The following is a 24,655-nucleotide window of genomic DNA, read 5'->3' on the forward strand; positions in this document are numbered from 1 at the left end:
TTGGAAAAGCAAGTGTTTTTTTAAATCTGATGCTTAAATGAGCTAGAAAGGCAAACAGAATCTGTTCTCCTTTGCTGCACTGCCCTGATACTTTCAATCTTGATTTTCTTTGCCTTTCCTTCTCATCCAAGCAAATCTCTTGCAATAAAAAAAAAATAAAGAAAAATGCAGCCTGGCAAGTGAACCTTAGCATGCAGCTAGAGGCTGTTCACACAGCTGTGATAAAGAATAAATAAATAAATAAATAAATAAATAATAAAAAAATTTAAAACATCCACCCCCCCCCCAGTGTTGTAACTTATAAACAAGATGCGGTAAGTCCTTTGGATCGTGCAAGAGAAACTATAAGTTAATAAGAAACTACTGTAATCATAACCCCATTAAGTTTAAGCTGGAAAACCAGGGGCCAGTTTGAAATACACTGTATGAAATATAGTTTAAAGTGCCTAATGCCTAAAGCAGAGGCAAGTAAGACTGGTTAGGAACAGAAAATATGATAGAAAGTGACAGTAAAAAGAATGACCCTCCACAAAAGCGTGATCAAAAGCAACATACCACATTCAGAAAAAAAGAAAAACCTGCCTAAAACTCTGTCCTGCTCCAGCAGTGAAATCCATACCACAAAATAAAAACGCAGCATGTGAAAGAAAGAGGAAGGTCAGGTAGCAATGTAAGTGGGAAGTTGTAGGCAAGGTGTATTAAACACCAAACACCAGGGCCAGTGATGCCAAGGAGCTTTTCACCTCTCTGGTTGCACCTCAGTCTGGCGCACACAGGGTTAAACACCTCCAGTGTCAGTAATGGTGAAGGAAAATCCCCAACACATCGGGAGTCTGTATTTCCATTATCTCACTCAGAGCACACCTTCCAAGACACCTGCAGTGAGCAGCAGGGAAAAGGTGGTGAGGGAGTATCCAGTGACCCAGTGGAGTGATGAGGACATTTCCCCTCACATTGGCAATAGGCTTGGAGGATCTCTCACCCTTGGGAAGTCCCGTAATGGGATCTGCTCAACTACAGTTCTTCCTCCAACCTGAAATACTCAGGGAGCACCAGAAGTACTGGAAGAGTGACTACTGTCAAGATTGAATTAAAAAACAGGAAGCAGCAGGGGACAGAGACAGTCACAGATGGTCTCATCAAGATAACTATCTTTAAATACATCTGTTTCAAAATTTCCTAGGATTATGAAAAAAAAAGGAAAAAAAGTACTAGATGGGCATCTGGTGAAGACTGAAAAGACTCACCAAGGATAGCTTTAAAAGCAAATATCAGTGTGATGGGAAACCCTAGTTCCAAAAGTCACAAAGAGTCAACAGAAGGCTCCATTCTAACAGCTATGAGAGATGATGATCGAAGAAGCAATGCCAATGCCAATGGGAAATTTGAAAAAAAACCCCACAACTCAGCTAAGTCATGACAGAGCCAGGACATCAACCCTAATTCTCCACCTCGTTAATCGGACTCCTCTGCCTTGGGATTCTTTTGTTATTGCTTTTATTGCTGGTGAGTGAGCTTCTGTCAGCCATGTCAGCCATTAAGGATGTCCTCAGCCTCCTTGCACGTTCAGCAATTTCCCCTCCACGTACAAACTATAAAGCCAGCAGCAAATTAACTAGCTCATATGGCTGGCACAGACATGAGATGTTGACAGAACTAAATTCACATGTAGAACGTAACGACCCAATTTTCACTGTCAGTTAAATCCCAGCTTGCTCAGGTAACACCAGGGGCAGGGAAATTATGCTAATTTCTAATAGGCAGCAAAAGGGACTGTTGAGCATAAAGGCTGTAACCCTCCTTCCAGCCCTTTCATCTAGGAATAAAGGATTTTAGTGGGTTAGTTGAGATTCCTGCCTGCCCACCCAGTTCAGATGTGCAAAGATCATACTTAAAATAATTCACCTAAAATACTTCAAGTAGCAACATAACCTGGGTTTTAAAGACATAGAACTGCTGCCTAGAACTTTGATGCCTTTCAAGTATGCAAATCTAGCAAGATCACTGCTGTAGGCTATCTGCAAAAGAATCACAATTTTCATTGTCTTGCTGCTAAATGAAAACCAACGGACACATTGATGGTCGAGCTGAGGATTTTTTTTTTCCCCTAAATGAGCTGCAAATGAAGAACCAGCATTGCTGACCGTAACTTCAGTCTGAAAAATACTGGTATTTTAATGAGTAGCTCTAAGGTCTGCTTCATACTAGGCAACTGGGCAATAGTTACACCTATTTTTTTGGTAAATAAAAGGGATGTAGAAGTATGTACTTCAATCCCAGCAACGGTGTGTGTACAGATGATATAGTGTTTCTTATCACAACTGTTAAAACCTATAAAAAAATCACATTCATAACTCAGCTGTACATTTCTAGAGCTTTTTATTAGAACTTATTAAAAAAAAAAAAAAAGGTTTACCTGATGCAGATTTCTCACCTCAATTATTTTCCTGAGTAAACAATAAGAAAATAACCCTCTTGCACCTTAGAGGGTTCCTCAGCTTTCTGCTGGAAAGCACTCTTAGAAAGACACTGCAGAGCACCAGTCAGTCATATTTAGGCACAGAGAGATGGGGACAGAGGCTGCCAAAGCATCAGCTGTGGGGGACACTCATAATTCCCACATACAACATTTATTACTCTGTCTCCATACAAAGCAGTCATATTTAGACTTTTGTTTTATTTTGGTTTTTGTTCAAATGGGCTGGAGACAGTATAGGAATCCACAGCATTTTTTTTTTTTTTTAAGTTTTGTGTTTTAAACACAGTGAGTTTTCCCATCTTAAACAGGAATACAAGATCATTAAATTAAATAGGTTACCTAAAGAGGTCACCCAAACCACAACCCAAATCCGAAGCAAAAGGTATTGCAATGCCTAAGCAACTTCATTTTGAATTACAGAATATAAGGATGAAACCAGGGCAAGACCAAACAGTTAATTTCAAGCTGTGCCCTTTTAGTAAACCTGAATTTTTCTCATGTACAAACAAGAAAGAGGGAAGAATATGCGAAAATAAACTAATTGCAAGCTTTATTTTGTATTTTACAGATGAGATGAACTGTTTCTGGTCTTTGACAGTTACAAAATTGGAAGTGACATGGAAGGGCATTTTATTTACTTGGAGAAGAAGTGCAATGCTAGCAGCCACAACTTAAGCTTTTTGACATGTTTCAGGAACCACCAGCTGTGCCCCGGAATTGGCATCTTCTTTAGCAGTCAAAAAAATTCAGTAGTTTTATGTATTCCCACCAGTTGCCTTTATTCCTAGTCTAAGGTATGGACTTGCCCCCACGTGAGCTATTGTACCAGGAAACAGAAATCTTTAATTAATTTTATCTTGCTCTCCTACAGCTAAGTAAGACATAGCCTAAGTGTTTTGACTTCAGCAAATAGTCTCTTGGAAACACCACCCACTCAGCTGCCTGAGGAGTCAACTGTGAGTGGCTGGGACTGCAATCAGAGCCCTTAAACACTGGGAACAAATGCTCTGCTGCACACTTTAACCTCCTTGAAGTCTGACTAATCCCAACTGCTGCTTCACAGGTAAAATATTACCAAGTGACACAAAATAGGGAGATTCAGATCCCTGGATGGGATAATAGTTTCAATTACAAATCACTGACTAGGACAAGCTACAAGTTGTAAAGAGGTGTTACTTCACTTGTACAGCAGTAACCGGCCACAAGAAACAAAAGCTCAAGTTGCTTTCCTAATCACACAGAACCTGACATAATTGGAAGCTATTTACTAATGGCACTAAATTACTTTTATAGCTCTTTACCATCTGATTCAGTACTCCTTCATCGCAAAATCTTCACAGCAAGTGACCACTGCACCCCTGGAGATGTTTGTGCCCAGAGCACCAAAAAGCTGAGCTGTCACCATTTGCCCTGTCTGGAGCGTTCAAGAGAATCTACTTTCTTCTGCTTCTTTATACAGTACTGTTAGTAGAAATATAACCAGAGTCATCACCTGCAGAAAAAATTACAAATAGTAGGCAGAGTACAAGGCTCTGCAATTTAAGCAGTAAGGTATGCTGGCTACAGAAGCAGCTCTGAATACAAAAATGTTTTGCAGACTCTGAAGACCTCTAAGCCAGATGTTGCTACAAAGCAGAGTAGGGAAAGGCTTCAAGAAGTTGGAAAGTTCATGCATGTGTCCAGAATTCCCATCCCTGGTACAAAACTTGACAGAAACTGATCAGACCCACTGCTTTCCTCTGCCCATTTTGCAATTAGGGATAATTCTCTGGGTAGGAGAGCACAATACCCTTCAGGTACAGCACTCGGCTTCTGCCCTGCCTGCAGCTCCCCAGAGCCACAGCATCCAGCCCTAGAATTGGGACAACTGTCAAGGCATTGCGCAGCTCCCTGCGCTTCCCAGCGGACACACTGCCTCCAGAGATTTTTCCCCTAAGAAAAAATTAGATTAACATCTGAAAGCACATAATTTTATCTTTGGTAATGTCTCTTCTAATATTGCCACTTTTAAAAACTGTTACATAATCAAGTTGTGTAACCAACAAGCTCAACTTCCTTACAAAGCTGCTCCCCCTCCTTCCCTTGATCCATCCATCAACGCTGGCGTGATGCAGGGCTCCTATATGAATTCTACTGCTTTGTTTCCCAAATAATATGGTACAACTATCCTTCATTGTTTCTCCAGACAGCATTGACAAAAAGAAACTTTACCAAAAATGAGGACCAAAATAGCAGCGGCTGCCACTAAATACTACTGACTTGGCAGATCTAAAGCAACCTGACCTTCAACAGCTGAAAGCTGGTCTTCTTACAAGAGTGACACTGATTTCCAACAATACAAAAATCAAAAGATACTTAAAGGCTCCTATTTCCAGAAACTTGACTTTGAATGGAAGTCAGATGCAGGGACAACACAATCCTCCAGGCCAGTTTTCTGCCAGAGTGGTTATTTTATAAAATTAAAGGTTCATACGCTTCTCCTGGTAGTTGTGCCTGCAACATTCTGAGAAAAGCCTAAAGCAAATTAAGAACAGCAACAGAATCATCATAACTCAAGTACACACATTATTTTTATATTAAGATTCAAGTCTTCATGTTTTGAGAAATCACCTACAGCCATACACAGGCTAAAAGTAGTTTTAGAATGAGCTGAGAGTGGGAAAGGTAGGCAACATTCATAGCTGTCTCATCCTATTCTTTGCTTCTGCTACTTAATCGGCTATTTTCTTTACAAACTATTCTGCCTTACAAATTTTACAGATAGGAAACAAGGCTAAGTTGCTGCCATTTGCTTTTTAAAAGAGCCTAGCAATTAATTGCCTATCAGTATTATCACAGAGCTTTGAAAGAACTCAGGCTGCTCCATCAGGGAAACAAATTAGAGGCAGTAAGCTCAAACAACTGAGCCAAGACATTCAGAGAAACAAACAGCTGTACCTTTTATGACACTTTATCCAAGGCATTGTCTAATACACATATAAAGGACCACAGAGGTTCTGCAGAGCTACCAGGTGCTGAGTGCCCTCTGTTCTGTCAGGACACTCAGGAAAGTTCCAGCTGTTTTACTGGAATTCCACAGACAAGCTGGAGGTAGCACTCAGCTTCTGGGTCAGTCACCCATAAAGGACCTGAGGAGCAGCTGAGGCATGCAAGAGCCGTCTGTGACAAAACTGCCACCCGAAATTAAACACTTTTGTCCTTTCCCAAGTCTTGAAATAATGTTAAAAAGAGTGTAAGAAAGGTTTCTTAGAACTCTACAGAGACAAACCTGAACTTCCATTTTTATTAGGTTTCCTTTGGTATTTAAGCATGAGTCTTAATTTGAAATTTAAAACAAACAAACAAACAAAAAACCCCCCCCACACTCAAAAAAAACACCCTAGAGGTTTATCCACCAGTACTCCATTTAACTTCACATGCTTGTGCACACATGTACTGGGTTTTTTATATATACAAAGACATGACTGGAATATCTGGCCTGGTCCAGAACACATTACTATATGAAGATAGGCATGCATTATAACATAGGAAGATGCATACATTATGAGCAAATGTAAGCTAATGATGCCTACATTGATATGAACTGAATATAGGCCAGTAATGCAAATAGAGCCCACGCCAGACTTTGGATTTCCACCTGAGATGACACTGGAGAAATCACATTAATCTCAGGTAAAATTACAAGGACAATAATCAGTTGGTTTGCAAGGCCAAGCAATGCAGAGTATCCAGAGTCAGCTTCATCAAAATTGAAAGAGATGAAAATTAACACATAAACAATAAAAACCCAGAGAATTTTATCAACATACTTTGAGTGCTGTCAACCTGCTTGTTTGAATTTTAAAAGACAAAGATCAACCAGTTTCAGGAATTTTTGGTTCTACCTAATATAGATTAGTTTTCATCCCTCTTTAAAGTTCCTTTCCTGCCTTATGCTTCAGAATAACTATATCTACAATTAAAAACTCCACCTAAAAGTGCATCTTATTTTAAAATATCTAAAGCTTCACTTTCCTTGGAAGGGGGAGGAAAAAAGCAATAAATAAAATTATTCATGCCAGCATGGTATCCACAGCCATATTTATTAGTTCACTTCCAATTACATAAAGAAAAAGCTGAAGCCATATACAAGTGCTGCTTTAAAATAAGGACAGACTACTGTTTTCTCCAACAGTTTTATTTCAAAAAGTACACAAGTCTGTCATGGAACTACAGCATTTTAAAATTCTGAATTCTGTTGGTTTTTTGGGTTTTTTTACAAATTCACTCACAATACCTGTATTTTAAAATACCATTCCCCCAAAAGTGTGAATACAAAACCTCATATTGAAATTCATATCAATGTTCAAAGTCCATGCTTTGTGCATGAGAAGTGTAACGTAACATCATAACATTTTGGATCCCAGGAAGTTGTTTATTGCTCTGATTTCAGTTGAGCTATGCCTCAGCGCTAGGGGACTGTTCAACAAAGGGCCCCAAAAAGCACCTATCAAGTGTATAAAACAAGGTTTAAGTGACATAAATAGCATAATATCTTTAGACTAGAGTGATCCAGAATATATACACTGCTCAGAACAAAACTAAAAGCTTGTCATGGAAACCAATAATATACAATATTCAGCATTACAGAAAAACTTGCAATTCAGAAGTCTTACTTGCACTATTAAACAGGAAGCATACATCTAACATGAATGAGATTATCAAGAGCTGAGAAAGACATGTGTTGTACATTTCTTTCAAAAGTCATGTTTTACCCCTCCAACAAGGCATTTCTGTGCACCATACAATTTTGGAAGAAGTATTTGTTTTTAGGGAAGGAAGTTTAACACAAGTATCTTTAAATACCCACTGCAGAAAGTTGATGAAAACTCTCGTAATGTATGGACAAGTGTAACATAACCTCTACGGTATTACAAGTCTAACACTTTATTCACACCATGCTAAAATTGAGGGGTTTCTTTCTATATATAGTAGTCCTCAACAGGCAATTTTTACAGTCATGACATTAACTAGAGGTTTCTTGAGCTCACTTAGAGTATTTACACAATGGTACCACCCCCTCCCCCCCCCTTTTTTTTTTTTTTTAAACAAAATGAGACATTAATAATGCCACCTCCTAACTGGTATATCAGCTGCCATTACTCCCTAAAAGCGTTCTGTCAGCAGAGCTCTCCGTCACATTGGACACCTCACATGTTTAAACCAGTTCATCTCCCACACAGCTAGAAATTATTGTTAAAATACAGTAGCTGCTTTCGAGAATCGTAATCCAGTGTACGTGAATAATCTAGTGACAAAAGAAATAATTTATATGAGCAGTATTATGCTTTCATAGTAGTGTTGCATTCACCCAAAAAGGCATGACGATAGCAACTTGAGGCAGAGTTTACCCCAAGTCAGAGGTTCTATATTTCAGATAAGGACTGTGTCAGATTCCATTTCTTTCATTTTTCCATGCCATTACATAAATAGAAAGACACTGTCAAGGCTGCTAAGCCTAACAGCCAGGCTCTGAGGGCACATCAGGCTGTCCTTCTGCCCATTTATTATTTTGCACAAGCTGACAGAGCATCAAGCATGTGTAAACTCTGCTCTGTGTGCTTTACTGAGACAGGTTTCTGAGTTTGTGTCCTAGGGCTTGCCTGACTATAAGTTACAGGGTCTCAGGCCAAACCAAAAACAAACCAAAACAAACAAAAAAAAAATTAGTATTAAAAAAACCCCCTCAAACCACCAAAAAAACCATAGGGCCACAGACGGCTTAGAACCAAATTTAGTAGGTTTGCTGCCTGGTTCCTTAGGTTTATAGCTCTCTCTCAGTCTGTGATTCAGTTTAGTCTTGCACTCAACTCATATTTGTAGTAACTATACCCTTTTCATTAAGAAAGGCCTTAGTTTCAAGGTAAACAATCAGTGTATGAGTAACATCTTGGAAGTCTCCTCTAACACAATAATTGGATGCAAAAAGATGTCTTCTCATCTATAGTTCTTCAGAAGCTATGTTTGGCACATTTATGAAACCTATTATTTACCACATAAATAAAAGTCAATCATCCCTCTCGCTGGTACAACAACTGAAGAGCTTTCAGGAACACAAGCACTCAAATCATAATTAGCAATTAAAGGAGTTAAGCGACATTTTGAAATACAGAACAATACAGAGAGAGACACTGAAGTTCACATCCAAAAATAGGCAAGAAGAGGTATAAATAGTACATAAAAATCAAGAAATCAGATCACAGTGTCATGTTTTAAGAACTGTACCATCTAAGCACCTGTTCATACAGTATGTTTAGGCACCAGAAATTTCATAAAAACTGAAGTTACAATCAGGCAAAGTTTATTGACAAGGCACACATGAAAGATAAAAAATCTGATCTCTAACAGTATCAGTTTACAATCTAAAAAAGTCCCAAATGTGTAAAACTAATTCTATATTACTTAACAGCCATTCAAGTTTCTAAATTCAGTATGAAGGGTATGTTAAAATCATGAAATTGTTTGGGGTGTAAGGAGATTAAAGATGACCTTGTACCAATCACTGCCATGGGCAGGGGAATTTCTTTACTTTTATAGTGCCAGCCAAAAATTGTGCACCTATTTACAGATAGGACAAACATTTAGTAGTAAGCCAAAGAGTTAATCACAGATCTATAGGCAGCTACAGATAAGCAGATACTAAACCTAGAAGTCTGGGGTAATGTTGTTTTCTCCCACTGTTGCTACACACAAATAATCCCAACATCTTTCAACAGGCTATTCAGATATTTCCTTCATCAACATCAATGCAAATACTATATTGCATTTACAGTTTTCCAAAATACCTTGCAGTTCAACATCTCTAGCTAGAGTAAGCTAAAAGAACTCTTCCTACTGTGCTCCCCAGCACAAGATAAAGAAGGTAGAAAACAGGAAGGAAGAAAGAATTCAGATTCAAGCCGTACTGAGTTTTAAACTGAGCTTTTGCAGGCATATAATAGTCATCAGAAGCTAGCAGAAGTCCTTAAATACATGTGAAAGTAAGACAAGGAATTGTTGTGTTTCTCCTGTATTTCTTCGTTTGCAAAATTGGGAAGAAGTATTTTCAATCTCACAACATGAGATTTGCATCAACAGTTCTGGATAATTATTTCCTTTCAGCTACATGAAACTCTTGCTCTCCACAGGCTGAACATTGGTTCAGAATATTTAGGGCTGTTGAAGAGGCAAGAAAAAGTGAGCTTTGAATTCCTTGCAAAATCATACAGCCAGACATTAGCATCTTGAACAAGGACTGACTGCTGCTTAGGTACATATGAAAAAAGTTATTTCCGCAGCAGTTAGAGCAAGAGGACAGACATCAAATACCAGGTATTTAACAAGTTCCGTCAAATCCCCATGGAGCTTCTAGGAAATTGCTTTGGAAAAAAACCTAAGAGCACTGCCTTAGTATCTAACCAGGTACTGGAAACTGCAAGGTACATTTAATTTAAAAGATACATTTATAAATGTATAATTAATTAATTCTTACTGTGACTGTAACAGTTTGTCTGTAGGTCTTAGAGCTTAGATACCTCTACCAACAGCCTGATAGGACCTTTTGCATTAGATAACCTAAGTATTAAGTTATCTGACAGGACCAGAACTAGTTACTGTACAAAAAATTGTGTTTCATAGAACTTGCAATGTTTCCTGTCACACTTCCACTCACTGCCATTTTAAATTCAAAACGGATTAATTAAATTAATTGAACCAATCAAATAACTGTCTGCCCCTGCAATAAGAGCTCAAGTACTCCAAACAAACATCACCAGGTTAAAAAACCACCAAATAAATACTCATTTTTAACAGAATTCCAAGTAATCCCTGGTATTTCAACCCCCTGCAACTATACCAGACAGTGGCCAAGTTAAAATATTTCTGCTATTCCACAACTGAGAATAAAGTCTCAGGAACTCCGAGAAACTTCATGGTCTACACATGAAATGCTTTTGTTACTTCTCACCTAAGTCTCACTGTTACACACTGAGAACTGTACATTAGCTGACAGTATCAGAGCCTCCTCAGCAACCTACCAGAGGTCTAAATACCTTCAGTGTCTGATATTTATTTGTGAACTTCAATGCTTTTAGCAAATAGTTCAGTCATATGCAATAAGTTTAAAATTAAATATGAGAATTGGTGGCTTTTCAAACTAACTCATATTTTCTTCAAGGAAAATTTCATGCCAATGTTTAAACGAGGGATGGAACACAGTAGTTTTCTCTAATACTTACAATGAACACTTTAAAAAACAGCTTTTAAATTAATACTATTTTATACTATCGACCCATCTTTGCTTTGTGCTGGAATCATCACAGGAACAGCTCCCATTCTACTCAAATTAGGTGCAGCTACCTTTGAAGGTGCAAAGGCTGGGTTTTGAGTAGGAGCACGTTCAAAGTCTTCACTTGGGACTTGGCTATATGGAGTTTTGGTATACGCTTCCATGTTGGAGGGAGACATGGAGCCCAGGGAAGAACGATTGCTGCCGATGTAGCTGCGAGCTGTAGAACTGCGACTTTTTGGAGGTGGAACATCTTCTCTGAAATGAACAAGAACCAAAAAATCAGTTGGCAGAACAAGAGTTCAGGCACCATTACTTTAACACAAATATTCAGTTTGGCTTTTTCTATTCTAATGCAATAGCCAAAAACATCCTTATATCTTCCTTTAAAATAACAACCCTCAATACTCATAGCCCCTAAAATGTTTGCTGAAATTAGACAAACCACAAAAAGTTCTCTGACAAGCCACTAGTGTGTTATAATAAGCTTTCCAGATTAAGACAGATCTCAACTGTTAAGTAACTTATTTGCAGAAATACACATTTAAAAGTTAATTCTCCAATAATACTGCTCAGAAGCTAGAGACATGTTGTTACCTGATATCATGATGTACTTCTTTTTCGTATTTCTTCTCTCTGTGCTTCTTACAGAAACAGAAGATGATAGAACACAGTATAGAGAGACCCAGTAGAGTTCCTATAATAGCTCCAATAATTATAGCAGCTGTATTTACGGCTAGAATAGACAAATAACAATACTGTGTGTTAAACGTCAAAGTTATAACACCTTTCTTTTAACATTAAGCCCAGTATGTTTCACATGAGGCAGGTCAGTAATACGTCACTGAATCAGAGGGGGAGTGCTCAATCACATGCATCTAAAACAGCGAGACTTGAAGCAGAACCCACAAGTTATATAACAGCATTGGGATTCGAACCTTTTAGGAGTTTAGAGAAAAAGACTGTTCCGTTTTTATACAAGAGCACAGTGTGACTATTACAGAGCAAACACTTACGAGGGGTGACATTCAGCTGAACAGAACATTCATCCGTGCCAACTCTGTTTGAGGCCACACAGCTGTATGTACCAGAATACTCTCGAGAAGCGTTCTTCAGAAGAAGTTCCCCTGTATTTTTATCTACAAACAATAGAAGGTAGAGGTCTACCATTTTCCTAAATATAATTCCATATTTACAATCACACAATTATTAAACCAGCATATACATGAAATCTTAAATTCTATTTGAAAAACATCCAGATTAAAACAGTTCTATCATGCTGTAAAATGCTACTGCTTGTAAAATCTTACCCCGTTAGAAATGCATTCCACAGCATTTGACTTACTCTATCTACTGAACAAGTTAGGTAGTGTCTAGATTCTTCACAACACACTCAATGTCCCCAAAACTACATTCACAAGCCCAAACCTAACATGGCTTTAGTGAGTGACAAGTCACTCTTGCACAATTTCCCCACTCATTCTTGTCCAGCACTGATATTGCCAATTGCTCTTTTTGTTACCACAAGCCAAATTTGGGATGTGGAGAAAGAAGGAGCATAACAACAGTAGCCTAAAGTCTTGAGAGGTACAGAGAAGGACATGACTGATCAACTGATTCACTGTCAAAACAAGAAGTAAGAGACATCAAATAGGAGACCAGGAGTCAAGTTCAAAATGACGAACAGTATTAGGTTCTTCCTTTTACTGATTTTTAGGGATCTTTGTTTTAAGATATTACACATTATAACAGAGTGCAAAAGCTTACAAAAAACTGGAGAGTTTTTTGCTTGTTTCAAATCAAATTGAAGCCATATCTGAATTCCCTACTGTCCACATAACCACAAAAGCGAAACCATCAGCAAGCAGGAGAACTGAAAACATTTGGGCACAGGTGAACATCATACTGCAGCCTAATGGTAAGAATCTCAACTTGAAGCTTGAAACATTTCCAAACATGAATTAAAAACCAGAATCAACTCCAGCTTATTTCAAAGTCAGTTTTGTTAGAGAGCAGAAGTGACACTTAATCTTGACTCCTCTACAGTAATATTAACCCCCAGATGCTTACAAGACAGGATAAGCCAAAAATACTATTGCAATATTTTTAAGTATTTCAGAGTAATAAATGAAGTTTGACAGTACTCAGCACGGATGTGGCAGGAAGATTCTGTGTGCCAGATACTCTCCTCCAGTCATAAGACAAAAGTGGGGATCCTTCTTGCGACACACATTTCAAGGTAACGTCTTTTCCGATTTCCTGTGATCCTTCAATGGAACATTTAGTCCGTGCTGGCTTTACTGATAAACAAAACATCACTGAATTAATAACAGTCACAATCAAAATGTTTACTAGTTGTATTCTAGTAGCCAGTCCACCTTGTGAAAGATAAAGTTTGTGCTACAAACCATTTCAACACACAGAAAGATTTTTCTACTAAATACAAGTCAGGTGCAGAACTTCTACAAATGCTTGTTATTCTAAATATCATTCCTTCATTTCCAGAACAGAATTATGCCCACCCTTCCCAAAGCCTCGATAATGACCATAATCACTACAGATTCAGTACAACACTGTCCAACTGGAGCTTTCATTTCAGACATTGAAACTATGGTGAAATAAGCACATTAAAAACATCATTGAAAATTTAAGAAAATAAATTATCTTACCAAGTACAGTCAACTGTATTTTTTTGCTTTGAACTCCAGGAGCCTTCTTCACTTTGCACTGGTATGTGCCAGTGTCTGCTGCCTTTAAATTCAGGATATCCAATGAACCATCACCAGATTTGGGATCAAGATTAGTAAACTGCATTCGCCCAGTCGTAGCAGCATAATATTGATCATAAACCCTGTCTACAGAATACATAATTATCTATAAAAAAAAGAAACATGATTCAGAAATCCACTTAGTGTGCAAACAATTGAAATAATTTAGTCTCTTTGAATTCTCAAGTTTCTTTCAATAGTTTTAACCCCAGTAATAAAACACAGTTAAATGTATCCATCTATGAAATATCACCACACTCAGCATTACGGTGAATACTCCAACCAAACACATGACCAAGTACCAATACATCAGGATTGACTTCTGACTGAAAGAAAACTGTTTAGAATTGCTCCAATTTAATTCTGCAAAACCTGCCTACTAATATGAATCGTCTTACTTACAAGGCTTTCAAAGACAGGAAAGCATTAATAACTAAAAGAGTTAATATATTTAAAATTAAGTCCTCATGAATGTGTTTTTGCTAAGGAAGATAATGCAGGTACAAAGACAAAGTTTGCTTTTTGGAACTGAAGTGTATTTAATTTTGGAGTTCTTCATTAGAAGGCAAGTTTATAGTGAGAAGTGTCTTGACATTTCATCCTTAATCTGGTATTTCAAAACTCCAAAACTAGATTTCATGTGACTGGTGCTTCAACTCAGTTTAAGATCACAAGCATCCCAACCTGAAAAGGTGGAAGTTTAAAAAGTCAGTAACAAAACTCATACATTGACCTACTCAAACAACTGAATTAACAATGTGCAAAAAGAAGTCTCTACTTACTATTTTTTCCCTCTTTTGATTATCTGCTGGTATCAATACCCACTCGATATCTAGTGGGCCTTCATCTTCTTCCGAGAGTTCAAAAGTACATGGCAACGTAACTTTCTCTCCTTGTGCTTTTTCAAACATTGACTGGTCACCTGAAGTTATAGTTACGCTTCTTGTCAGACCTATAAAAACACATTTTTATGTTTTGAAAACAAGTCACATGCAGTTGTTCAGTGTAAGTGCTCATACTTCTCCTGTACAGAAATCATGCCATCAGTCAGACTTGTCACTGCTGAAGAGAGCCTGTGCAGACCTTGTCACCCAACACAGTGCAAAGTCCCGTGCTGCTCCTCTGGAATTACATCTAACAGGGAGCTACATCATTCAAGCCATACTTTTTTTTTTTTTCCCATGTCCCACACAAATCTAAGCTAAACATTTTCAGCAACAGGTTTTCAAGTCACTATATAATCACCTTACCATTACTTCCTCACTGTAAAATGAAAATATGGAATAGCAATTAAGTCTGCCAGGACAGACAGAATTCTTGAGAAGTCCTGGCTAAGTTACTTTGCCTTGAGTTATAAGGACTCCTCTATCTACAGGGATATAAAGGACAAATTCATATTTTCCAAAAATCTCAATGAGATTTTTGCATTTGTTTGCCTTTTCTGCTTGCCTTACTCCTCTAAAAAGGCTGTGCAATCCTTATCTGCATGCCTCTAGGCAAACATGCTTCCAAACAACAAATTTTCCTCAATTCAACCCTTAAAAAGAGTCCATATAGTGACACAAGAAGAGCTACTCAAAAGGCCTGAAGCAAGATTCCCCCTATTTCACCACAAACACAGGCTTCCCTTATATCAAGTGTACATGCTTGCACATCACAGCCAGGATGTGGAAAGCATACCCTTTGCTCATGATGGAAACAGGTTTGGCACTGTTACATCCACTGTTTTGTCCACCTTGCTGGAAACCAAGCTCAGATTTTCTGTCATTTTATGCGTGCAGGTTGCTAGATGGACACACAGATGTGACCACCGCCATGAGAGCTGCAAGGCCACCAGGAGAGTGGACAGCACAAAGAAGATACTGGCTTTGTGCCTTTTACAGATGTAATGTAACATCCTCAGGTGAAAGGGTTTAAAATCATTTTACACAGAGCTTTTATGTTCTAACTCGCACTTCTCCATATTGTAGAGGAGCTCCCTGCAGTATATCATGGAATATGGTGAGTTGGAAGGGACCCAACAGATATTCTTCTGCTCTATTAAAATTTTGGTCTCTAGCAAGTCTTTGCATTCTCTTCCTGATGACAAAACAATGGGTTCTTTAACAGCTATTTTAAAAAATCCTTTAGAAAGAAGAATCACTTGACATACTAAATTCCAGAGTACAGCCTGCAAGAAGAGGCCTTCACAATAGCTCATTACTAACCAACTAGGTAGGATTATTATGTTTCCTACCATTCATTGTATTACTTTCCATGACATTACCTTCAGTCTGGGAGAAAGGGGAAGAAAAAAAACACTGACCAAAAAAAAAACCGCACATCAGCTTGAGGTAGGAAAGATATTTATGTGCAATGTCTCTACCAACAATGTACACCTTTTCAAAGAAAACTCTAACAGCTTTGTACCACCTCCTTTTTGACCACAGTAAACAGATCTGAACAACTAACTCTCTGCTACTAGGTTGAATTAATACTGTTCCCTAAATAATAGTGGTCTCCATGAATACCGGTTGACTTGTGACAATCCTATCCCCCTCCTAAAAGATCTTTTCAGATTTCCTAACTAGCCATTCTAAACTTCTGAACAAGCAAAGACAACACTACTACTACTTCTGTTTATGGGTAGATTTAAAGAACAATCATGTTTCCATAACACACAGTAGTACTTACATTATTAATGTAAATTCCTGAACTGTTTTTTCAGCGACTTCTAGCTCTTCTGTTTCCCTTTCCCTCATGGCCTTACAGATTAGGGAACTGTAATACAATATTTTCAAGTTCATCTCCAAATTGCATTTCTGCATCTTCAGCATTACTATATTAAAGAAAAGGGATGTGAACTCAAGTACAGTTTAAGTGACTGATAATGAAATACATTATGATGTTACTTCCTTAAAAGCCTCAAATCTGTAACCTGGGAAATTAAAAGCTCATTCTGAACTAAATCACTGAAGCAGAGCTGCTGCTCTGTGGCAGCACCTCCAGTCACAGCCACTTCACATCTGAAGTTCCACAACAAAGGACCGCAGCACACATTTGCTTTGCCCTCCTCACAAGAGAACCTACTGAGAATTCCACAAACGATAATTCATGTAAGAGCAACACACTGCTTTTTCACAGCAGAGTGGGTAATAGAATTCGTACTCTAAGGATGCTATGACGCTTCCCTACTACTAAAGAAGTATCAACCCTCTATTTTCAGTTGATACCTGCTGAAACACAACATGGCCAAAACAAACTGGGACAAATGAGTATCCTTATGTTGATTTTTTTGATTACTTTTCTAAACAAATGGGACTTGTATGATCAATGTTTTATTTCTCTACCTCTTCAGCTGTTACTTGTTCATCTCCTTGAAAATTTCAAACAAATATAAAAGCAGAAATAACAGTCCAGTACAAACAGATGTCCCTCAAGTACTCATTTGTACTGAGATAGCTAAGAAGCATTCGATTCTTCAACTATCTCTTGCCTCTTCACTGCCAGACAACTCACGTGACTCAAAGTGGACATTACACAGTTTCATGGCAGAACACTGAGAAAGCGGCAACCGGGAAGAAAAATTCTGTTACATGCTAGAAGTACTGCATTTCAAAGACACACTTCTAGGAAACTAGACTGCAGTTGTCCCCCCTATCACTGCCTGGCAGCTTGGCCCTAGTGCTTTAAAAGCCAGAAAAAGCAAGTATTTCAGTTTCTACTACAGCACTCATTTCTCTGATCCAAACATAGAGATCAACATAGTAATCTTGTGCCAAATAAAAGTAGAACCCAACAGCCTGAAGAGCCTTGCCCAAAATAGAAGATTGCCACAAAAATCTTTTTCAGGTTTTGATTTTGATAATTCTGAAGTAGTATTTTCATGCACAATGACTGCATGCAAACGTAACAATGAAAGCTAAAGCACACAATCCTCAGAGTAATACCCAACAATCACTCCTGCATATGAAGCTTCCATCACACACTAGCTGCTAAGAGAGGTACTCAAACTTCAGCCTGAGCCTTCTAATTATCAGCTTTTCCATAAACCTCAATTCCTTTCTTACTGCACATCTTCCAACACCTCGTTTTCATTATCCTAGTGTTCCACACTCCGTTTCTTACACTAAGGCTGCAAACACAAAGCTTTTTTTTTTTTTTTTTTGTGGGTCAGCATCAGCATGCAGAAGCAGCAAGCATCTCAATTAAGGTACATGTCAGAGCTAGCTGGGCTTGGACGGAGCAACACACGAGAGAGGCAGGTAATACCAGTTGGAGATTCCCTTCTGCAGGGAAGACACACATCTGCTGCCAGATATGCTGGAGAAGGAGGCTTGGCCAGATTCGACATGTCAGATTGCAAAGGGTCCTCTGACCCTTATTATCATCACCACTAGTTTATTTTTTGTTCTTTTCCCACTTAATTATTACCTGCTATTAACCTGGAGCAAAACAAGTGTGACTAGAAAACTCCAGGGGCAAAGGAGGACCTGGGATCCCAGGTGACGCTTACTCTCCTTGCTCTTTTCCTGTGAGGAGGAAAAGGCTTGTAGAGACAAATCCTTCAAGTCAAGAACTCACTACAGGATTGGCACTGCAAGGAGCACTGTAACTTTTACGGCCACAAGTACCCCTGAGAAACAAGGGCTGCCAAGTTAAAGATGGGATCCACTTGAGGGAGCAGGTTATGAACAACCTCATCAGAGCTGGTGACGAGCACTGTAAAAGAGAGATCTACCAGGGAATGTGAATTGAACTTTGCAGTCAGGGAGGGAATAGAGACTGAGCCATGGGAAGTACCTGGGCCAGGCTGGCTGAAGGAAGAGAGACCCTAGTGAGGATACTGCATGTTAAAAGAGAAGCCACCTGCAGCACCTGTACACAGAACTGACACCAGAGTGAGGCGTGTGGGACAGCTGGCACGACTGCCACTTTGTCAGGAACGGGCACAAGCTTTCTAGCAAAGCCAGGAAGTGAAGAACAGCAGGTGACCTGCCCTCTACCTGCAGGAGCAGCTGGAACACAAAAAGCTGTTCTACAGGACAGACGACAGGCTGGCTAAGAGCTTGTGGGTCAGGATTAAAGCAAAGGACTGTATGGACAGTATCACAGTCAAAGTTTGTTACAAATCACCTGATTGGGGTAAGAAAACTGAGGAAGACTATTTCAGCAGTTACAGAAAATTTCTAAAAACGACATAGACTGGTTACTATCTCACCTCTGTGACATCTATGAGAAGGGTAACACACCAGGAGACAAAATATAAGGTTTCTGAAAGGTTTCAGGGAAAAACAGCACTATGAATCAATTCCCACTGGATACTTTATTAAAATTGCTTTGAAGGAAAATCCCTAAGAACTTGTGAGGGATGTGATCAACAGCAGCCTTGACCATGAAATAGTGGCGTTTAAAATCCTGAGAGGAGGAAGGAAAATCCAGCATAGACCCTGCACTTCATACGGACAGACTGACTTAACCAGTAGCTGGAGTTCTGGGGGATCCAGTTCTAAAAAGAGCTCAAGAAAACTGATGGGGGGGTGGGGGGGTGGTATTTAAGAAAAATTGCTAACCACAGGAGGAGTACATCCCGAAACCCAGCAAAATAAACAGATCAATCAGTGGCTTGGCCTAAGGAGGAAGAAGCAAGAACCACCCACCAGGGGAAGAATACACAAATATTGCCCAGGCATGCAGCACCCCTGGCAGGGAAGTCAAAACACAACCAAAGCTGAAAGCAGCATGGGACTCCAGTGCCACATGAAAACCTTCTACTATTACATGAGCAGTAAAGAATCAGAGAGAAAAATAGGACAGGTGACAGCTGATATACAGAAGGCCAAAGTACTTCGTGTTGATGCTGTTTGGAGCAGAAGGTTGGACGTGACCTCAGTCACGTCCAACACAAACAATTCTGCAACCGCACTAAAGATCTACATAAAGCCAACACAGAGTGACGAGATGACATTTTCTCTATTTTTCCTAAGATTTACCCCTTCAGTTTCCACTCAAATCAGGGAGATTCTGTTTATTTCATTCCCCAAGTATGCTCTTCAAAACTTGAGTGGATCCACTGTGGTATCCAGCTGCTAGTACATGATAGGCAGACATTTTATCACAAGCTGAAGGAAGGTTTGTATTTGTTTTGGTTAGCATGGTTTAATGGATAAAATTTCAGACCCTTTTCAGATACCTTTTCTGTTTTAGACACAGATAAGTGACTCAATTTATCGCACTTATTTTAATGCTAAGCATGTTTGAATATCTAATTTCTAACTACAGCAAATAAATCACTGCAAAGTGTAGACTCAGAAGCACTCAACAAGCTCTCAAGAAAAACCCTGAAAGTCAACTTTGAAGTGCACCTCATCCAAATGACTGTATATTGTTTTCAAAGTGTTTTGCAAGGAGAACGTGTGCCATATTCAGCTGTGGCAAACAAAATAATAAATATTTGTGACTGGATGAGAAGTGACAAGCACCTTTCCCATGATGAAGAATAGTAAGTATTATCCCTTACAAAAGTTTGTATTAGAAGAGGTCAATGCACTATCTGGATTCTGAACATTGAGATTTAAGTTTTCTAAGGTGGAATAAAATACTCTTTTTCTGGGGAACCGACCCTAAAGAGCATTGCAAACTATATCTGTGTGACTAAACTAGTTTTTCATATGATTTCTGAAGGGGTGCAAACCTGTACACCATCTTTAGAAAAACTCTTTCCTTCTGAATATCTGAACTTGCCTTTAAGTATCACTCAAGCAGAACACGGTTTATCAAACTACATTATTATTAAGAATAATCTAGGGAAAGTAAAATATTTTATGGAATCTGACAGAAGCTGTTTTCTAATACACAAGAATCTTCAAAACAGAAAGCAGGCAAAAAAATAAAATGGAGCAAAGCTTCCTTCATTCCAGCACAGACATAAGCAGAGCTTATATACTAATAAATAACAGAAAGCAAAGTATTAGATTAATTACTTATGCATTTATTATTTTCTTATTTAATCAGGACACACTGAAATTCTGCACTGCTAGCTTACACAAATGTAAGCGTGCATCTAAATTTGGCAGGAATGTTTCTGGCATCAGATAGGGCTGTGCCACAGAAGGCTTATGTAACCCGGCAGACACAGCCCCTCCCTAGATGAGGAACAGGACAGTTTCTACACAGAGTAAGAGTTGAGTTCAGAGATGCTGCTGTACTTAGTGTGATCCACCTGCAACTGCATCTTCAGACTTTACTACCAGGCTTTCCAAAACCAGTCTTGTTTGCCAACACCTGACTGCAAACAAGCAGAGGCTCTAAACATATAAATGCTTTTTATCCACAGAATGTGCCCTTACGTAGCAAGCAATGATCACAACCAGAAATGCACATTAGTGCTTCCAGAGCCACAAACTATAAAATTCATTTAAGAGACACTTCACCTTAGACTTTTCTTTCAAATGCAGATTAGAGATATACCTGTGATCAAATCATTTCAATGGGCAGATTTCATTCTCAAAACCTACCTCCCCCAACATCCCCATTTTACTTCTGTATATGCCTCTTCTCAACAGTCCATCTCCTACTTTTCTCAGCTAGCTGTAATGATTTTACAGAAAAAAGCTGTCCAACTCTTCCCCTTCCCACTTACTAGGACAGAAGTTCCTACAACATTTTATTTCATTCAAACCTGCGCTTCTGAACTCAGGCCCCGCAGGAGTGAGGGAGTCAAGTTTACACCCTTAGCAAGCAGGGAGTATGCAGGGAGGAGAACACACGGAGGAGCGCCCGGCTGAGGAGATCTCCCGCTGTTTACTGGCACAATCTAACACGGACACAAGTCTCCAAGGCTGAAAGCCCCACTAGCAGCCACAATCATCTCCTGCTTCCTCACAATACCAAACACCAGCATCTTCTTCAGCAGCCAAAGGCAACGCCTGCAAGGCAGGGTCCTCCTGATCAAGTAGCTGGATTAAAAGCTGCCTTCACAAAGGAATAAAGGGAAACAAATACTTGGCAATTACTTATTTTAGTGGTTTTTGCAGCACCCAGAAGCTGAGTCACATCAGCACAGCTGAGATGGCCACAAAGCTGCAGTTTTGCTGCTTTGCCACGGTTTATCACAAGTGAAAAAAAAAACCCCATATCCTAAATTCATCAGTGAGACCGCTCCCCAAAAGGAAAAAAAAAAAAAAAAAGAAAAGAAAAAAAGGCCCAGCTTCAGATTAGGGTTCTTAGTTTCTACATCTACCCAGCACACATACAGCTTTCAGAAGCTTGGGCACAAAAACACTATGAAGCTTTGCTGCATCCAGCTCTTCACAAGTCATAAACTGCAACACAAAGAACAGTCCCTAAACAATATCCTTTAACTTAGTAAACATTAAAGAACAAGGTCAATAAAGAGGAAGTTTAACAGAAGGAAAAAAATATATAATAATAATAATAGTCTTCCCTTTAGAAAGCAAATTCAATAGACTTGGGGAGTTTTGATGTGAGAATTAAATTCAAAAATGTTTCATGACAGATTCCAAAACACATATCAGCTCAATACACATCTTATTAATTTAGCCAGGTATCTAAGTATCAAAGAATACTCAGGCTTCACAGTAACCTCAACGGTGGTAAAAAAAGCCGGAGATGAATGACAGGAACAAGCAAGCAATTAGCCAGGAATTAACAAAAGTTAGTTAATAATGCAGCAGTAAATAAAATGAGAAGGAAAAGTCACATAACATTACTGCATCTGAATCCATGTATCTAAGGAGGTTTGGTTTTAGTACATTCTAATTTTAGAACTCCACAAAGAATTCAGTTTTAAGGATAATCCCATGTTGATAAAGGCAAATCAGAAAGCTTTTCCTGACAAAGAAAGTACTGTCCTGTTGATATCAAGTGTTAAACAGTTACTGTTTAACGTGCTCCACAGACCACATTTTTTCCATGCTTCACACCCTAAGTGTTGTTATCATACAATGCAGTGATACAAATTTCAGAGATAAGCACAGTTCACTGTAGTGGCAAAAACACCCCCCAAAATATTTTAGCAAAAGGAACGAGCCTGCTTAAACCTATCATTTCCACGGCTAGCAACATTAATGTACCAAGTACTCTTCTATTTAAAACTTCAAAAAGGCCCAATGCAAAAAGGTTAGGGAAGATAAAAACTTGCCATTCTACACTAGTCTAATTCCACTAGGCAGAACACTGGTTAATCCTCAAAGGCAGTAAAATTAAGACAAAAGATGTTCACGCCTGCATTTCAGACGTCCCAGGTCAGTGCTCTCTAAACTGGAGTCACAGAAATTAGTGAAACTCTCCTACGGTGCTCCATACAGTTTATGGAGCCAGAAAAAGCAAAGACTGCTCAGGAATAAAAGCACTCACCTAGGAGAGACTTGGCTCCACAAAAGATCTCCTCCTTCCTAGTTCACTTAGTCCCAGACTAAATATAAAAACAGTCCAGGAAACTAAACCCACACACCAATTTTTGTAAAAAAGAGCTAGAGTTTTATACACTAAATGTTAGTAGGGACAAGATTTTAAAACCCTCTCTCGCATATTTCACCTCAGCTACCTCACCAATAGCTCAAAGAGGCTGAGTAGCCAAACACCCAATTTTCAGAACACTTTTTGCACAGATGGTGCAGATAAAAGATTTATATGCATGAAATAAGTTTTTGCCATAAGCTAGCACAAGGTGGCTAATTAAACAGCAGGGCTGTTGGGGAAAAAACAAAAAATCCCCCTACATATAAGAATAAACCTAGGAAACTCCTACCACCTGGATAGTCAACTCTGCTGCTGGGGCTCAAAACAGTGGGCTTGTATTTCCAAATTTTACCTCTTCTGAGCAAGGTGGGGGAGAAGCACCACTTTTCTGAGGCTTATTTACTTGAATCCACAAATCCTCTGTCAAATCACAGAAGTTAAAAAAAAAAAAAAAGACAGGAAACAGACTACACACGCTTTCTTCAAAGACATTAAAAAACCCCCAAACTCTTTCAGTCTGGATGTCTTCAGACAGCACTAAATTAATAAATAGCTCCGATTCATGCAGTGTAGCATACCCCTGCCCCCGTTTAAAAGGTGCTGCACAATTAAGCTACAAGTTAGAGATCCTCCCAATGTATTAAAAAAATTCTTAACTTTAAGGCTCATATAAACAAAACTACCAATAACCCAAACTTTGCAAATACATGGCATGAACTTGATTTCACTCCCCACCACAATTCACTGAGATCAGCTGAAACAGTTACGCAACTATGACAACATAAAAGTCATGGGCTAAAACTTAAAATTATTTATTTATTTACCCAGAACTTCGTTTTTTCCTCAACACACCCTTTGCCTTCACATTGTCTCCAACATACCTCTCCTTTTACAACTGCCCTTGTGCTCCTTACTCGTTCAGCACATTCTTGGAGCTTTTGGGTTGCTAAACCCAAAGCCACCAGCCTGTATCCTAGCAACTGCTGGCTGATGACCTTCCTGAGAGGGACGCGCTTATCAAGTGGAGAGAGGGGGCATTCAGATCTCCTTACTGAAGGGAGGGATAAGCTTTCGGGAGGCAACGGAAAGGGGGAGGGGATAGTGTAACACAAACTGGGATTAAGATTACTTTTAAGCAGAGCAGCAGTGTTTAGCCCAGTATCTACAGAAGATCACAATGAGTTCCAAGTTTTCCGTGGTATCAGCTGGACGGACTTTGGCAGCAACTGCACGAGGCTGCTCTGACACAAGGGAAGGGAGAGGGAATCCAATGCCACCGCTGGAAGGGGCAATAACCACAGCAGACACGAAGCTACACACCAGATGTAACCACATCACACATCCGTAACGGGGGCAGGTGTAATGTGACACTGTACCTTCAGACTGCACTTCAGACCCTTTAAAGAACCATCTAGAAACAGTACTGAGAAGCGTAAAATGAAATGAAGGCCAACCACTACAAGCACTGCGTTCAGCGAACGCAGAAAAAGATCAGAGCTGAAATCCTGGCCCGACTTACACAAAATCGTGCCCCCTCTCCTCTACCAAGTCTACACCAACTGCACAGGTTGTTTTGCCTTTAGCTCTGCAAGTCACGGACAGATATTGGAGGCTTACACAGTCCCTAAGCAATCAAGCCGC

At 39.2% G+C, this 24,655-nt stretch overlaps 1 protein-coding gene across 2 annotated transcripts in view; it reads right to left on the reverse strand.

Annotated features, from left to right (window-relative positions):
• Positions 1–24,655, reverse strand: part of CXADR (CXADR Ig-like cell adhesion molecule) — a 32,577-nt gene that overhangs the window by 2,126 nt on the left and 5,796 nt on the right. Inside the window, exons 2-7 of one of the 2 annotated variants that reach the window (XM_040056001.2) lie at positions 14,335–14,504; positions 13,454–13,658; positions 12,929–13,084; positions 11,801–11,923; positions 11,382–11,520; positions 10,856–11,042 (exon numbers count right to left, since the gene is read on the reverse strand). In XM_040056001.2, the coding sequence (XP_039911935.1) occupies positions 10,856–11,042; positions 11,382–11,520; positions 11,801–11,923; positions 12,929–13,084; positions 13,454–13,658; positions 14,335–14,504 (980 nt within the window). Of the gene's footprint in view, positions 1–6,640; positions 11,043–11,381; positions 11,521–11,800; positions 11,924–12,928; positions 13,085–13,453; positions 13,659–14,334; positions 14,505–24,655 lie in introns of those variants that run through there. The other variant, XM_040056000.1, reaches the window with a different exon arrangement.

Source organism: Hirundo rustica, chromosome 2, assembly GCF_015227805.2.
Source record: "Hirundo rustica isolate bHirRus1 chromosome 2, bHirRus1.pri.v3, whole genome shotgun sequence".
Taxonomy (NCBI): domain Eukaryota; kingdom Metazoa; phylum Chordata; class Aves; order Passeriformes; family Hirundinidae; genus Hirundo; species Hirundo rustica.